At 30.7% G+C, this 16,945-nt stretch overlaps 1 protein-coding gene across 3 annotated transcripts in view; it reads left to right on the top strand.

The window, feature by feature from the left end:
- LOC126884498 (zinc finger protein 675-like) overlaps positions 1–16,945 on the top strand; it is a 67,904-nt gene that overhangs the window by 35,570 nt on the left and 15,389 nt on the right. Inside the window, exons 2-3 of one of the 3 annotated variants that reach the window (XR_007698067.1) lie at positions 1,924–9,349; positions 9,407–10,172. The exons of 1 other annotated variant lie outside the window; for it this stretch is intronic. Coding sequence is in view for 1 of the 2 variants with exons in the window: in XM_050650436.1 (XP_050506393.1) it covers positions 1,924–2,786 (863 nt within the window). In the remaining variant the exon portion in view is untranslated. Of the gene's footprint in view, positions 1–1,923; positions 9,350–9,406; positions 10,173–16,945 lie in introns of those variants that run through there. One more of the 3 variants, XM_050650436.1, reaches the window with a different exon arrangement.

Raw genomic sequence — 16,945 nt, 5'->3', positions numbered from 1 at the left:
ATTTCATTTTCATAGCTCAACTGGTCTTAGAGCAATAAAAAAATTGGGAGTTTGAAATAAAAATTTCAACACCCCGTATCTCCGAAACTAAGCATTTGTGGACATATGTTTATAGAGAAAACTGGCATTAATTTTTCATGTAGAATTAGCCCTTAAAATTTTTCATACTTATTTACTAACACCCTGTATATATAATTATAACTTTTATAAAAAAACACATATTATTTCTTATATGTGGTTTGTATTACCAATTATTATCTATTATTTTGAACCACTAATCATTATCGTTTTTACAAAAATTTTATTCAGTTTATCTATTTATTTTGGGTTTGTAGGTATACTATAATGTTTATTTATGCTGTTATATACAGGGTGTTTCATTAATAATTGTCCATATAGTAACTGGAGAAACCTTAGCTCAAAATACGAAGATTTAACCCAAAACACTTAAATAAAATGTGGTTTCTTACTGAGTTACAGGGTGTTTTATCTAAAAATTTAAAAACTGTTTTTGCTCAGAATTTTAAAACTATTCGACATATCCTTTTCATACTTGGCAGAAAGTGCGAATACTATACACCCTACTAAATTATGGTACACAAACGTTTCTAGCTAGTACCAGAGGCGTACGACAGGGGATAGTGAATGGTTGACCCTTCTCAAATTCTACGCCACTGGAGGAATTACTATTTTAGTGCCATTTTTAGATTATCTAATACTTTCTACGTAAATAATGTACTCTTCATTGGTAACGATAAAGTCATTAGTTTTCGAGATATTTGAAGTTAAATATGAAACGGCACAGTTATTTTGATTATTATTTATATGATTCATATGATTAAAATTTAAAAATTATTTGTAGCCAGTACTTTAAAAGTATTTGGCCTATCCTTATCATACTTGGCAGAAAGTGTACGTACTGTATACCCTACGAAAGTAAGATACATAAACGTTTCTACCTACTACCAGAGGCGTACGACAGGGGATAGTGGCTGGTTGACCCTTCCCAAATTCTACGCCACTGACGAAATTGCTATTTTAGTGTAATTTTTTGATTTTCCAATACTTTTTACGTAAATAATATACTCTTCATTCGTAACGATAAAATGATTAGTTTTCGAGATATTTGAAATTAAAAATGAAGAGAGTCACTACATTAATCAAAATAACCGTGTCGTTTCATTTTTAACTTCAAAGATCTCGAAAACTAATGACGTTATCGTTATGAATGAAGAGGATATTATTTTCATAGAACATATTGGAGAATCCAAAAATTAAACTAAAATAGCAATTTCGTCAGTGGCGTAGAATTTGGAAAGGGTCAACCATTCACTTTCCCCCGTCGTACGCCTCTGGAAACAGCCAGAAACGCGCTTTTAACATAATTTAGTAGTTTGTACAGTACCTATACTTCCTGCCAAGTATGAAAAGGGTACGTCGAATAGTTTTAAAATGCTCAGCAAAAATAGTTTTTAAATTTTTAGATAAAACACCCTATAACTCAGTAAGGAACCACATTTTATTTAAGTGTTTTAGGTTAAATCTTCGTATTTTGTCTTAAGGTTTCTCTAGTTACTATATGGACAATTATTAATGAAACACCCTGTATAGTTTAATTAGTCCATATATAGTTTATCCTGGAGTGTGTGCATTTATATCAGGATCAACTAGTTTGGCCTAGGCCAAACTAGTTTGTCCTGAAATCGGGTTTGGCCGGTAACATATATACATTGTAAATTATGATTCGAGAGTGCTCCTAGTAGCATTTAATGGTATTAAATGCTACAATGCCATAATCGGTATTTCTGTTTTGTGCTGTTTACATTCCAATTTTTGTCGTTTGTTTTATGTCGTTTGTTGTTATGGTTTATTTGTTACATGTTTCCTTGCAGTAAAAGAATGTGTATTTCAGTTTTATTTTAGGCTTTCCCCAAGAAGAGGACACATTGAAAAATATGAAAACACATAATGTACATTCATCTAATGAAGAAAAACATATGAGTCAACTTGCTGAAGAAGAAACATTAAAATGTGGAATTTGTTTTAAGCAGTGTAGTAAACCAATTTATTTGAAAAGACATCTACCTCTGCACTCTGGAGGAAATCCATACAAGTGTGAAGTTTGTTTGAAGCAGTTTTCTCAGGAAGGATATTTGAAAACACATTCGAGATTGCACACTGGGGAAATGCCTTACAAGTGTGAAATCTGTTTAAAGCCGTTTTGTCGGGCAGATTCTTTACAACGACATATCAAAGCTCACACTGGAAAAAAACCATACACGTGTAATATTTGTCTTGGGCAGTTTACCCGAAAATTTGCTTTAAATGAACACATGAAAATTCACACTGGAGAAAAGCCTTATGAGTGTGAAATTTGTTCTAAGCAATTTAGCCGAGTTGAAAATTTGAAAAAGCATTTGAGGATACATACTGGGGAAAAGCCCTATAGGTGTGAAATTTGTTCGAAACAGTTTAGTGAAAGCGGAAGTTTGAAATCTCATTTAAGGGTGCACACGGGAGAAAAACCTCACAAGTGTGACATCTGTTTGAAGCAATTTAGTATGGCGTGTTCTTTAAAAACACATTTGAGTGTGCATACTGGGCTAAAACCTTATAAGTGTGAAATTTGTTTTAAGCTGTTTTCTCAGCTAGGTCATATTCAGCTGCATATGAGATCGCATACTGGAGAAAAGCCTTACAAGTGTGAAATCTGTTTTAAGCAGTTTTCTACATCAAGTAATTTGAAAACACATTTGGTAATGCACACTGAAGAAAGGCCATTTTAAGTGACATAGTGAAAAGTTCGGCCCTCAATTCTTCCCCGAGCAGGTAATAAAATATAATCCTACTCTTAACAACTGGTCCCCAAGCAGGGGATTATAATTTCGGGAAATTTTCTCTACTTGAGTTTAACAAAGTTTAAATTTAAAACTTTAAAAAGGAGTAAACCTTGTAGTTGGCTGTATACCTTCGATAAGACAGTGTAGAATAAAGTAAATCCTTCTGTTGTATGTAGGAATGTAGGTATATGAATTTATTAAAAAATTCCTTAAAATTTATCCACAAGGTAGTGGAAAATTACAATGCACAAAACGTTTTCGGTCAAAGCTGACCATCATCAGTGTGAACCTGGAAATCAGTAAACTACTTAAATTTAAAAGCAAAAGGTTGAAAAAAGAAAATGTGGTTGCATATCCAGTATTTGAAACTAGCCACTTCAATAGGTGTAAAAACCTGTAAATTACATGACTGGTACATTTAACATTAAAAAGTAATCGACATTAAGTCGATGTATTAAGGTTTATGGAATACCATGTGGAAGTACTTCATCCTTGCTCGAAATTGCACATCATGCTTAAGTGAGAGGTTGACGACCAACTAGCTGCTAGACTGATGAGTGCCAAAGATGTATGACAATATGTCACAGGAAGGTGGTTTTTGATGATTTGACATGATGTCTGTGTCATCCACTATAATTACTACTATACCCATTCATTTACTTTATTTAGTTTCCTTAAACATATGCAACCAACCATACCTCCTGAATAATTTTCTTTCTATTCACTTCCAGACACTTTGAACAATATTTCATTCATTACAATTATCACAATTTTACTTTAACCTAGAATTTAATTATTATTCCACTCAGTTAATTTTCCGAAAAACAATTTATTACGTCACACAGCATGAGTGCAAAATTTTGCTTTTAAATTACTGTTTGAAAAAATCAATATATTACATCTCATTAACTTTTATTTACATATTTGAATTCATAATAAATATTAACAATATTTTCATATTTTAAATATATCAATTAAATAACCATAGTATTTTTCAGACATCATGTCAAATCATCAAAAACCACCTTCCTGTGACGTCTTGTCATACATCTTTGGCACCCATCAGTCTAGCACACTATGTGCAATTTAGAGCAAGGATGAAGTAAATCCACATGGTATACCATAAGTCTTAATGCATCGTTTTAATCAGCCGTGTGATGGATGACCGAAGTTATCGTTAACGTAAAGTTATCCTGTAGTTAAGTTATAATCCTCGAATTGGTGTGACGTATCATATTTAACTTAACTACTTGCGTTATTTCTTGACAGTTCTTGAGTTATCTGATATACCCTAATAACACAAAACATTCCAGGAATGTTCCTAGAAGGTACTCACAGGACATTGAAAACATTCCTGGAATGTCCCCAAATGCACACGAATGTCCCTGGAAAGTCCCAGGAAAGTGATGTGTCAGCATTTTAAATATTCTTAGAATGTTCTGTTGGAACATTCCATGAATGTCTACGAATGTTCTTTGGACATTCACAGTATATGTTTTAGACTGAATGTCTTGTTGGAACATTCCATGAATGTTCTTTGGATATTCACAGTATATTTTTTAGACTGAATGTCTTGTTGGAACATTCCATGAATGTTCTTTGGACATTCACAGTATATTTTTTAGACTGAATGTCTTCTTGGAACATTCCATGAATGTCTACGAACATTCTTTGAACATTCATAGTATATTTTTTAGACATTCTCTGAAATATATCGTCAGTGATGTGATAATACCTCATATATGTTTTTTCATGAGGTGTGCAGGAGACGAAAAACATTTTTTAAGGTCACCTGTTTTCATACGTAAGTTCTGACTTGTTTTGTAGTAAATAGATAATTGAATTTACTGCAAAACAAGTCAAAAAATATATGAAAACAGGAGGTGGCCCAAACAAGTTTTTAGTCTATCTTACAAATCTCATGAAAAAACAGATACGAGGTATTGTCACATCACTGACGATATGTGGCCATAACAAATAATACATCCTTGATAAATATAAACATTTTTATTGCAAAAAATCTTTTCATACATTTTTTTAATGTAATTTACTGACATTCCTAAATATTATAAAAAAAATGTGTCACATTTGCTTTGTAAACCTTTCTGTTGCTTTTCGTAGCCACATATTCCATTTCTCTCGGCTGATTCTAAAAGAAAATAAAATAAAAGGTAATTTTTCTATCCTTTACAATTAACAATCAGAAGAAATATTATTTACAGGTAATAATAATAATATGCATAAATAACAATAAAAAAATAAGTATTAAATAATATTTAAATAAATAATAAAAAAGAATATTTAATAAAGAAAATAATAATAATGAACATTTTGTATTTTGACAACGACGTCGGATGTGGAAGAAGAAACCTAAATAAAATTATTTTTTCAAGTAAATTGTGGCTTATTTCCCCATTAGAATAGTTAATTACAAAAAAGCCACAAAGAAATAGCTTTTTCACAAACAAATAAGTATTTAGTATTCATTATATTTATTGTTTTTATTATTTACTTTAATGTCCGACTGGTATATTATTTGACAAATAATAACATTATTTCGAAGTCTGTTAAGTACGATATAACGCTCTAGGGCGTTATTTTGAAAAATAATGCCCTTGGGCATTAAGTTTAAATAACGACTAGATACTGTCAAGTTGACAAATATCAACCTAAGTAAAACTATGGTTACCACAATTACGTTACTACTGTTACTGGTAAATGTACCTATTTAAAAACTAATTAATTCAAAATTCATTCAAATTTTTCGCATTTAAAGAATAATTTAGTCAGACATTAAACGTTGAAGGCACCACAGGTATTATAATAATAACGCTTTCGGTCAACGTATATCCCTCAGGCCGAAGACCCTTGTTTAATACACCATTGACCTCAAGCATTATTATCCTTATAATACCCTTGGTACCTTAATAACTATAACATAAGATTATAACTTAATTCTTGTTTTCTATTTTTGATGTTTTTATTTATTTACATTGAATATTAATCTGTTTTGTTGTATAATCTACTTCGCAATAATTATGTGATATATTTGACTTAAAATGAATTCAAAAATGCTTTGTAATTGGGCAACAATGTCAACTTAGATCTCTGATGTAGATATTATAGAGATTTTGCACCTCTTAAAATAACCGCTGATTTTGGCTCCGCTATGGTTAACTTTATTAAGCATAACGATTATGGCAACGTTAAAAAGCAGAGTTTTTGCAGCCTGTCAAGTATGTTTTTTGTGTCATCGTTATCGTTATTTAAACGTAACCTCACTTCACAACGTTATTGTAATTTTAAGCATATACTTGAACAGTTTTTGATATTTTAATTTATAAGTCATCAAAATTAGAATCTATGTAAATGTAATTTTACTGATTTTTTACATTCTGGCAACAAAGCAATTTAACCATTACTATAATGATAACGATAAGCACTACTTTAAACCTCCGTAAATTACGGAATCCCTTATGTTTCATAACGGATCATATATTCGCTACTGCGCAGACATAGTATAACGATAACCATAACGGAATTGCAAAATAAGAAGTGCAAAATCTCTCTAATGAATTGCAACAGTATCTATATTGTACGGACTGTATTATTAATTATGTTAAGCATATTACCTGTATGACATAAGCTATTGGAACAGCACAGTCTCTCAAATGAACAGATGAAAGTGAAGTTCTGTCAATATATTTTTCTAAAAAATGTTTTGAACATACTCCTCTATTAACAAATCAGATCTATACTTCATGCCTTCTTCGCAGGATCTTCTGGAAAGCTAAAAATACAAAATATATGCATTACTAAGCATTATTAACAAATTTTAGTTTTAAATAAAAAATATGATTAACGAACTCACAAAATATTATAAAACAGCTTAGAAATTGTTTATTAGTATAGTCGTTCCCCAAACTCAGACACAACTGGCTAGTGATTTTAGTAGGTAATTTTTTTGTTTTTGGCCAAGTTTGCCAAAATTACTAACTATTTAGTAATTATTGACTATTTAGTTATTATTTTTTTGCCAATTTTACGCAATTGGCAAAATTATTTACTAAAATCACTAGCCAGTTGTGTCTGAGACTCAGTAGTACTGAGACTGAGTTTAGCGAACCGACTATAATATTCTGTGTATTCATTAGTTGGTACTACATATTATAGTGTGTGGTCTACCATCCTGTTTATAAACGCATACATTAGCAAAAGAGTAAAAAGAAGAATTATTTTAATTTTACAAATAATCCTTTTGGTTATTATCTCTATTTACTATTTTAGTTAGGAATAAGCGGAGTTTGTAGTTTGTGGCTTATTCACAATTATTAAAATAATAAATGGATATGACCAATTATCAGTAAGTGAAACAGAATTCATTGGTATAAATTTCATATCTGTAATCCGTCTACCCGTAAAGGAAACCAGAACCAATAGTATTAATTTATTTTCTGAAATACAGGGCATGCCTTTGTTTACATAATATTTGCATACTAACCTTTGAAACGTTATTCCTGAAGATCTACATTTGCTTCTGCTGCTCCAACTGCGTTGAGGACAGGACGGACACATTTTATGCAATATGTTAATAATACTATAAAAGTATCCGAATTAAAAAAATATTCTTAAAAAGCACAAATAAAACAAACAACGATCACGCCACACACGACAAGGCCGGGCAAGGTGGCCAAGATGCCAAGATGGCCGAAGTGAGGTCGTTCGTTGGTCGTTTTTAGTCACGTGATGCCATCGTGATGCCCTCTCTAAGCGGCATGCACAAATAAAAAATGAACGCAAAAGAAATAAATATAAATGCCTCTCTTCGGTTTTGTAATAATTTTTATTACATTTGTATGTTTACCTATATATTGTATAAAATGTTAATTGAACTTGGGAAACTCTTTAAGTTTTTACATTTGACATATTGCACTGTAGGCCTAAAATGTCACTTAGTTTGTTTGGTATGTTATAAGTAATGTTATATCTGTTACACGTATTTATTATTTGGCAACTTAAAATATAGGAACATTGCTAGTATGTTCACAGAATGTCTTATAGTAACATTCCAGGAATGTTCCCTAAATGTCCAGGACATTCAAATATTGATAGAACTTTGGTAGTACATTCCTGGAATGTTTTGTGTTGTTAGGGTATCAACTGTCACTTTATAACGCGACGTTAAACCTCAAGTTATGAGATAACTATGTAGTTATGTAAGGTTAGGTTCATCTTTTGACTTGTTTTTAGACAGAAATCAAGTGAATTTAGAAGCTAATAATTTAATAATTAAGAATATAAGGGTAATACAATTTTAAAAATTATACAAAAATCAAATCGAGAGATATAAGTTGAAATTTTATTTTAAGTACCTACTGAGCTTTCTATCCAGAGTTGCCAGATGATATTTTATAAATCCCCCACTTGAAACTGAAATTCCATCAAATTAAGGTCCGGTACTTTATGCCTCTATTAACAGCCGTTAGTTAACCGGGGTTTAATCAGGACCTCTTTATTATTATTATACTTATTATAATTATAATAATACTTTTAATTGCATTTATTACAACGCAAGAGACCCTAAAGAGGTCCCTATTAAACTCCGGTTAACTATCCGGTTGTTAATCGAGACATAAAGTACCGGACCTAAAGCTCAATGCTCAAATATGTACCCCAAATTTAAATTTTTGCCGCATTTTAATAAATTAGTGGTCAAATGAAGAGAACGGTAAACCAAAATTATACTACGAGGGCCCTGGAAATAATTCATAGTTCATATCGTCTTCGATTATATGGGAGTATAATATACAGTTCTATGTACATTCGCAAATTTAATTTACCATGACCCCTTAAAATGCTCCATTATTTTCCGCCCTCCAAAAAATCCCACTACAATTTCTGGTTAGAAAAATTTCAATCGACGGTTTCAAATTACCCCAAAATTGTGGAAAAAAACACCAATCTGGCAACCCTGTTTCTATCTACCCATTGAAACACATGAGAGCTTATTTTCCCGACTTGGCACCCCCCACCAACTAAGCTCTAGGAACAGTTCGACGTTTTATGAATTTGCACTTAACCTAACTTTATTTGAATTTAGTAAACGTAAGCACTATAAGTGCATTCGCGGGTGCCTGTCGGCGACAAATTAGCAGCAAAACGCATGCGCACTTTAAAATTTTATGAATAATATCGTTAATAGATAAATATACAAGGTATATTTACCTAGTATAATTTAATAATTAGTTATTAATATTAATTAAAAGTAAATATGTAATAATGAAAACCTGGTATGTAAAAGTCTAAAGGATATTTATAAAGAAAGAGAAGAATAATAAATATTCTGACACTAAATTGACATAAATCTTGTTCCGTCAATTTTAAAATCTAATTTAATATTTTATTACATATCTGTTAATTTTTTTCGTTTAAACTTGTTAATGTATTATTTGTTATTGTTAATTTAAAGATTAGAATGTTAAAGACTTATAAAACCGATTTTCTTTAAGGTATGTAAATATTTTTTTTATAATTGTATACAAAACTAATAAATTTTGTTCTTTAAGGAGAAAAAACGGCGTTTAGTCTATCTCCCGAGTTTCCAGAGTTTCTACATTATAAATCGGTTTTTGGTCACCTTGAATACAGGAAGATGTCAACAAAGAAGGTACGAATCCATTTGGAACTTGGTGAAGAAAATAGCTTAGAGGTAGTTAAATTAACAACAATTAGATTATTATCAGATGATATCACTTATTTGTTTCCAAAAAATTTACAAAATTTAAAATATCATAAAGATTTATTTGACACAATTAGTACTGTCAAAATGGCAAGTAAAGCTTTGACAAAACTAGGTCAGTGTAGGAACATCACTATTACATTAAATCCTGAGATTGTTACTTTGTATTTAGATGAAGATTGTAATTTTGTTTTTAAAAATTGTTATTTAGAGGAATTAATAGAGAAAAGCACGCTTATAAATACTCCGGTTTCATTAGAAAAAACAGATAAAACTAAAGTAGATTTAATTAGACTAATTGATAAATTAAGCACTAAACTCGAGACAAAAGTAAACAGGGGGCTGGATATCTCCCAAATTCAAAGCCAGTTTGTTTTAAATAAATTTCAAGGCAAAGAAAATGCTAGACAGTGGATGAGTAATTTTGAAAATGAGTGCGAAAGACATGAAATAGTAATATATGAAGCTAAAATACAAATATTACGTCTATTTCTGGAACATAATGCTATAGAATGTTATACCTCAACTTTATGTAAATTAACAATGCATGGAGCATGGTCGGAATGGCAAAATAATTCTTTTTTAGAAACTTACGGCGATAAAAGTTGGCGAACAGTATATCTAGCATATACTTATAAGTATATAAACGGTTCTTTTCTAGACTATGCGCTAAAAAAAGAAAGGATGTTGTTAGAGACTGAGCCATCTATGTCAGATCAATCGCGCATGAATCACATTGTGGTGGGTCTGCCATTGAATATTCAAGATCGCTTGGACAAAGAGACCATTAATACTACTGAACAGCTTATGAATCAGCTATGTAGATACACATCAATATTTCCTAGATTAAAAAAAAGTGAAGGGAGGTTTTTAAGTGCTACGAATAAGACTGATCGTTTGAATGAAAATAGAAATCAGAAATCGATAGAAAAACTCCCATGTAGTTATCGTGAGGCTCGTGGATACAAGGGACGTTTTCATCCAGTTGACTATTGCAGATACAAAATACGTAGCACTGATGCGAGAAGGGTAAATCTTACGGATGTTAGTGAAGTTGCTGTTAATGCTCAAGAGGAAGAACAACAAAAAAACTAGATTATACACCACTAATTAAATTAACTGTTACAATCAATAATAATAAAATTACTGGAATTTATGACAGTGAATCTAATATAACACTGATAAATTCAAAGATTATTGAAGATGTTAAACATAATATGTTGGAAAATGAACAGACATTTAGAACAATTAGTGGTGTTGGAAAAAGTTATAATAAAATAAAGTTGTCTATGAAAATCCATAAAATAGAACAAGAAATAGATGCTTATGTGATTAAAAATGATAATTTTTCTTATGACGTATTGCTAGGATTAGATGCTATTAAACAGTTTCGTTTGCTGCAAGACGAAAACTTGAATATTCTCCAAAGAGTGGATGAAAACAAGATAGAAGATATAAAGACATTAAAGGAAAATTTAAGATATAGTTATGGTAATAAAACCGAGACTTTGGAAAACAATAAAGTTCAGGTAAGGTATATTGAAGAAAACTCCTACGATTATTTAGATAAAATAAAACATCTAGACAACATTAAAATAAATCAAATTTCTAAAATATTAGATGAAAACTTATCGATATTTGCAAAACACAAGTACGATGTAGGAGAAGTAAAAAATCAGGAAGCTCACATTAAACTCTTAGAAAATAAATATATTTCAAAGAAACCTTATAGATGTTCCATTCCTGATGAACGTGAAATTGAAAGTCAGATAACCAAGTTACTTGAAGCAGGACTGATAGAGGAATCTGAATCTCCTTTTGCTGCACCAGTGACCTTGGCATATAAGAAAGACGAAGGAAGATGATCGAGACTCTGTGTTGATTTTCGTGAACTGAATAAAATTTTGGTACCGGAATCACAACCATTCCCACGAATCGAAGACATTATATATAGTAAAGGCTCGAAACTGCAAATGATATACAGTTTTGGATATTAATTCAGCTTTTTGGACAATACCAGTAAGGCAAAAAGATCGCTATAAGACAGCATTTGTTACACAGTCCGGACATTATCAATGGAAGAAATTACCTTTTGGTTTAAAAATATCTCCAGCGATTTTTCAACGAGTACTAGCCACTACTATTCGACGTTACGGACTTCAGGGCTTTTGCATAAATTATATTGATGATATTATAATATTTTCTTCCGATTTCGAAGAACACATACATCACATAGAACAATTACTTCATGCACTTAGACAAGAAGGGTTCCTGCTGAAACTATCAAAATGTAAATTCGCTCAATTTTCTGTGAAGTATTTAGGCCATGTTCTCTCTTACAATTCTGTTAGACCACATCATGATAACTTAAAATCTATTAAGCACTTTCCCAGACCTCAAAATAAGAAAAATATTCGTCAGTTCCTAGGAAAAATAAATTTTTACCATAAATACATTTCAGATCATACTAGGTTTCTTGAGCCCATCCATAATCTTCTACGTAATAAAACAAAGTTTAAATGGACAGATGAATGCGAGGCAACATTTATTCGAATCAAAGAATATCTCTGCCAGAGTCCCATCTTGTCAATTTTTGACCCAGAGAAAAGAACTTTTTTATTTACAGATGCCAGTGCTTTAGGAGTTGGTGCAATTTTGAAACAGTTACAAAACAATGGTGAGTTGCACCCAGTAGCATATTTTTCAAAGAAATTCACGCCATCACAAGCAAAGAAAAAAGCGGTCTATTTGGAGTGTCTCGCAATAAGAGAAGCGCTACGTTATTGGCAGCATTGGTTAATAGGGCTAAAGTTTCAGGTAATCACAGATCATAAACCATTAGAAAATCTTAAAATAAAAGCACGAACCGATGAAGAACTTGGAGACCTAGTGTACTACCTGTCTCAATATGATTTTACCATTACATATTCTCCAGGCAAAACGAACCAAGAAGCTGATGCTCTTTCGAGAAACCCTGTTTTGGAATCTTTTGAGAATACTGATGATATACTACAAGTGGTTAATTTGATAACCATCGAAGACCTAAAAGAAGATCAACAAAATAATAGCACTGAGCTATCTTTAGACAAACATACAGTTAAAAAAGGCGAACTTCTTTATAAAAAACTAAGAAACAAAGAACGCATCTTTATATCTAAGAACTTTGGTTTACAGTTGGTAAAAAAAATTCATTCTCACTATGGCCACATTGGAACTGGTCATATGATAGCAAAGATACGACCTTTTTATTATTTTAAACATATGGATGCAGTTATAGCAGAATTTTGTAACCACTGTGATATTTGCAAGAAAAACAAGTCAAGAAGAAGCCGAGATATTGGTCGTTTATCACAGTTAGGGCCAGCCAAGGAACCATATGAAATCATGTCACTTGACACTATTGGTGGGTTTGCAGCCAACCATTCAGCTAAACGTTATCTTCATCTTTTGGTAGATCATTTTAGTAGGTTTGCTTATACATGCCCTTCTAAAGGCCAACAAGCTAAAGATCTAATCAGGTTCTTACGTCCTATTTTTGAGAAGAATAAGGTGAAAGTTCTCCTGGCTGATCGTTATGCAGCGATTAATTCAAATGAGTTCAAATCCTTCATACGAAACTGTGGCATAACTTTAATTTTTACGGCTGTTGACTGTCCTTTTTCAAACGGATTAAATGAGCGTCTCAACCAAACACTGGTAAATCGTATCCGCTGCAAGGTTAACGAGAAACCACGACATCCATGGTTCAGCATCTCAATTGAATGTACAGAAGAATACAACCGGACAACACACAGTGTAACAAAATTCTCTCCACTTTATTTACTCACCGGTGAACAATCTTCAATTTTGCCCTCAGATCTTAATCAGCCCCAAGATTTGGCTCAGAACAGAACTCTGGCTTTCCAAAATTCACAGAGAGCTCACAATAACAATAAAACTAGAGTTGACCGGAAGAAGCAAGACTATGAATTTAAAGTCGGAGACTTAGTCTATGTCGAAATGGGTAACCGTCTTAACAGAAACAAACTTGATCCGATAAGAAAGGGGCCATTCAAAATTTTAAACAGGTTTTCATCATCAATTTATGAAATAAATGGAGGCTATCGTCGGAATCAGAAAAATTTTGTCCATAGCAGTAAGCTCTTGCCTTTTCAAGGGGGGAGATGTAATAATGAAAACCTGGTATGTAAAAGTCTAAAGGATATTTATAAAGAAAGAGAAGAATAATAAATATTCTGACACTAAATTGACATAAATCTTGTTCCGTCAATTTTAAAATCTAATTTAATATTTTATTACATATCTGTTAATTTTTATCGTTTAAACTTGTTAATGTATTATTTGTTATTGTTAATTTAAATATTAGAATGTTAAAGACTTTTTTTTGAGTGAATTTGATGGCCTTGGCCGAGCCAATTAGCCAGACATTTTGTTATTTTAAAAACAAACAAATTTGATTTTTCAATCAGAGGAATTTTTTCTGTATTTCTAACTCTAAATACATAACAAACTAACATTATTATCTACAATAATTATTATCTAAATAATACTCTGTTTTGGTTGTTCATTTTTTTTTGTAAATTTTTATTTTTTTTGTATTTTTTTTGCATTTTTTTTATTTTGTTAATTTGTTTTTTTTTATTAATTTTTTATTGTTATTTTTTATAAATTTTTTTTTACTACGCTAAGACGTAAACCCGATTCATCCTCGCGGAGGTTTACATCTTCTTAGTTTTTTTTTTGCATTTTTTATTTTTTTTGTTTTTTTTGCATTTTTTATTTTGTTTTTTTGTTTTTTTTTTCTTTTCTTTTTCTCTTTTTTTTGTTCTTTTCTTTTTTCAATTATAATATACAATATTTACTTAAATCTACAGGATTTAAAACAAAATAACAACAAAACAAACATGTTTGTTTTGTTTTAACAAACATGCCTGCTTTGTTTTAACAAAATTTCTTAAATACAGGGTAAATTTTATTGCTACAATCTATATTTACAATTTTTGATATGTTCGTAAATTGTTTTTAATATATTAATCTCTTCAGAAAAAATCAAATTGTTCAGGTAGACGGGAAGTGGAATTTTTAATATATTAAGATTATCATAAAATTTGTTTATATTTACTGATTGATGTGAACATTCGAGGAGAATATGTAGTAGATTACCTTCTTTTCCACACTCACAGTTAGGTGACTCTGTGAGACCCAGACTGTACATATGAAGGGAGGTAAGAGCATGATTACATCTCAATCTATTTATAACTCTTATGAAATGGCGATTTGATACAGAATGAAACCATCTTTTAATGGGAATTTCAGGTCGCATTTGTTTGTAATTACTAAAATTTGTTAAAGACTTATAAAACCGATTTTCTTTAAGGTATGTAAATATTTTTTTTTATAATTGTATACAAAACTAATAAATTTTGTTCTTTAAGGAGATAAAACGGCGTTTAGTCTATCTCCCGAGTTTCCAGAGTTTCTACATTATAAATATACCTTGTTTATTTATCTTTTAACGGTATTATTTATATTAAGTGAGGTTAGAAATTGTCGGCGACAATTTGTCCACTGTACCCGCGAACGCAACTTATGTAGGCACTTACATAGCCACCTTTACTTTACGTTAAAAGGTGGCTATGGCACTTATAACATTTCGGTACCTACTTCTGAAAAATATACGAAGTATACTTACTTACCAATAATTATTATATTGGAACTTTATTTAAATTTTTTGACGAACTGAAATAATAATGAAATAACTGTTCAAATTTAACAGGTGGCATTTTACTGCTTTATAAAAATAAATAAATATTATTAAAAAATTACGTTCTACGCGGAAATTTTTTTGAGTGTCTCGACCATTATTATTGTGAATTAATTTTGATTGAGTTTTGATATTATTTGTTTTTATTCCTAAAAAGATGAATTCTGAAAAGGAAATCATTTTTCCGATTTAGAAATAAACAACAAAATGAACATTATTTTTCAAGAATTCCAGATCATTAAAAATAAAAAAACCTGATCACGTGCTTTTACAAATAATATATACATACCTATATATGGACAGTCCATTTAAAACTACAAAAGAACTGCTCCACATCATCTACCCTGTTTAAAGATTTCAGTAAAAAACCCTGAAACCATGGAAAAGAAAGTGCGAAGGAATGGGCAGAGTGAGTAAAATACGAAGAGATATTTATAGTGGAGTCACTGAAGGTGGATATGAGCTATTACCTCCGATTTCGTTGAACCTCCATCGATTTGCATGAAAATTAGTGAGTGGTTAGAGGATATCTCAAGGAACAAAGGTGACATCGTGCCAGCTTGCGCTTTTACCCTGGAGGTGTATGCCACCCCTTCTCGGGGGCGAAAATTATTTTATTAAAAATAACGCCATAATTCGATAGAGGGACAAATTTCAAGCAAAATTTGTTATATAAAGTTATTAAAATAAATCAAAACTTTTTGAGTTATTAAAGATCAAAGATTTTAATTTTTCTTGAGAAAAATGCATGTTTTTAACCAATTTTTCATCAATAACTCAAAAAGTGTAAGTTTTTACAAAAAAGTTACTATTATCAAAATTGAAGCTAATAAAAAATCAAATGAACCCCTTACTACAAAAACCTTTTAATTTTAACTAAAAGGGAGTTATAGGTAATTGAATGTATATTTTTTTCGGCGAGTAAGAAACTCTAAGTATTCAAGCTGAAATAACGGGAAACTGATGCATTTTATAACATAAACTTATTTAACATTTGTCAAAGTACTTAAAAATATCTATTAAATGAGCCCCGAACATATTGATAGCGTTAAAATTTAAGCTCCAAATTTTTTTCAAAATTTATCTTTTAAAAATTTTTCCAAAAAATGTTATTGTTTTTTTTATTAACTCCGTTTGTGTTTAAGACGTCACGTTCATCTAAAAACTGTTTAAAAGTTAATTTCAAGTTCTATTTAAGCACGTTGAACCTAATCTTTTAAACCCTTTACTTTTTTAAAAATAAAAGGTTAAATGACCCCGGTTGCATGGTTCCCACAGCAAAATTTAAGATTTAAACGTTTCTATCTCGGTTATTTTTTACCATATAGAAATAGTAAAACAGGTAAAATATTTGGCACAGAAAAGACTAAAATTGAGTTATAATAATTTTTACGTATATTGAGTATTTTTATAGTTACTATCAAAAGAATATGAGAATTACAATAATTTTAAAAATTATGATTTTTTTAAATTCACCTTTTTTTCAAAAATATGCATTCTAAACCGGTCAAAATTATCGAAAACATTACTTATGCTAATATAAAGAAGTTTTTGTAAGGATTACTATAAATTTTAATTTTTGTGGAAATGGCGTATGTTTTA

The sequence above is a fragment of the Diabrotica virgifera genome, chromosome 5, assembly GCF_917563875.1.
Source record: "Diabrotica virgifera virgifera chromosome 5, PGI_DIABVI_V3a".
In the NCBI taxonomy this organism is placed as follows: domain Eukaryota; kingdom Metazoa; phylum Arthropoda; class Insecta; order Coleoptera; family Chrysomelidae; genus Diabrotica; species Diabrotica virgifera.
Note: the sequence above shows the minus strand (reverse complement) of the source record. Positions and strands in the feature narration are given on the sequence as shown.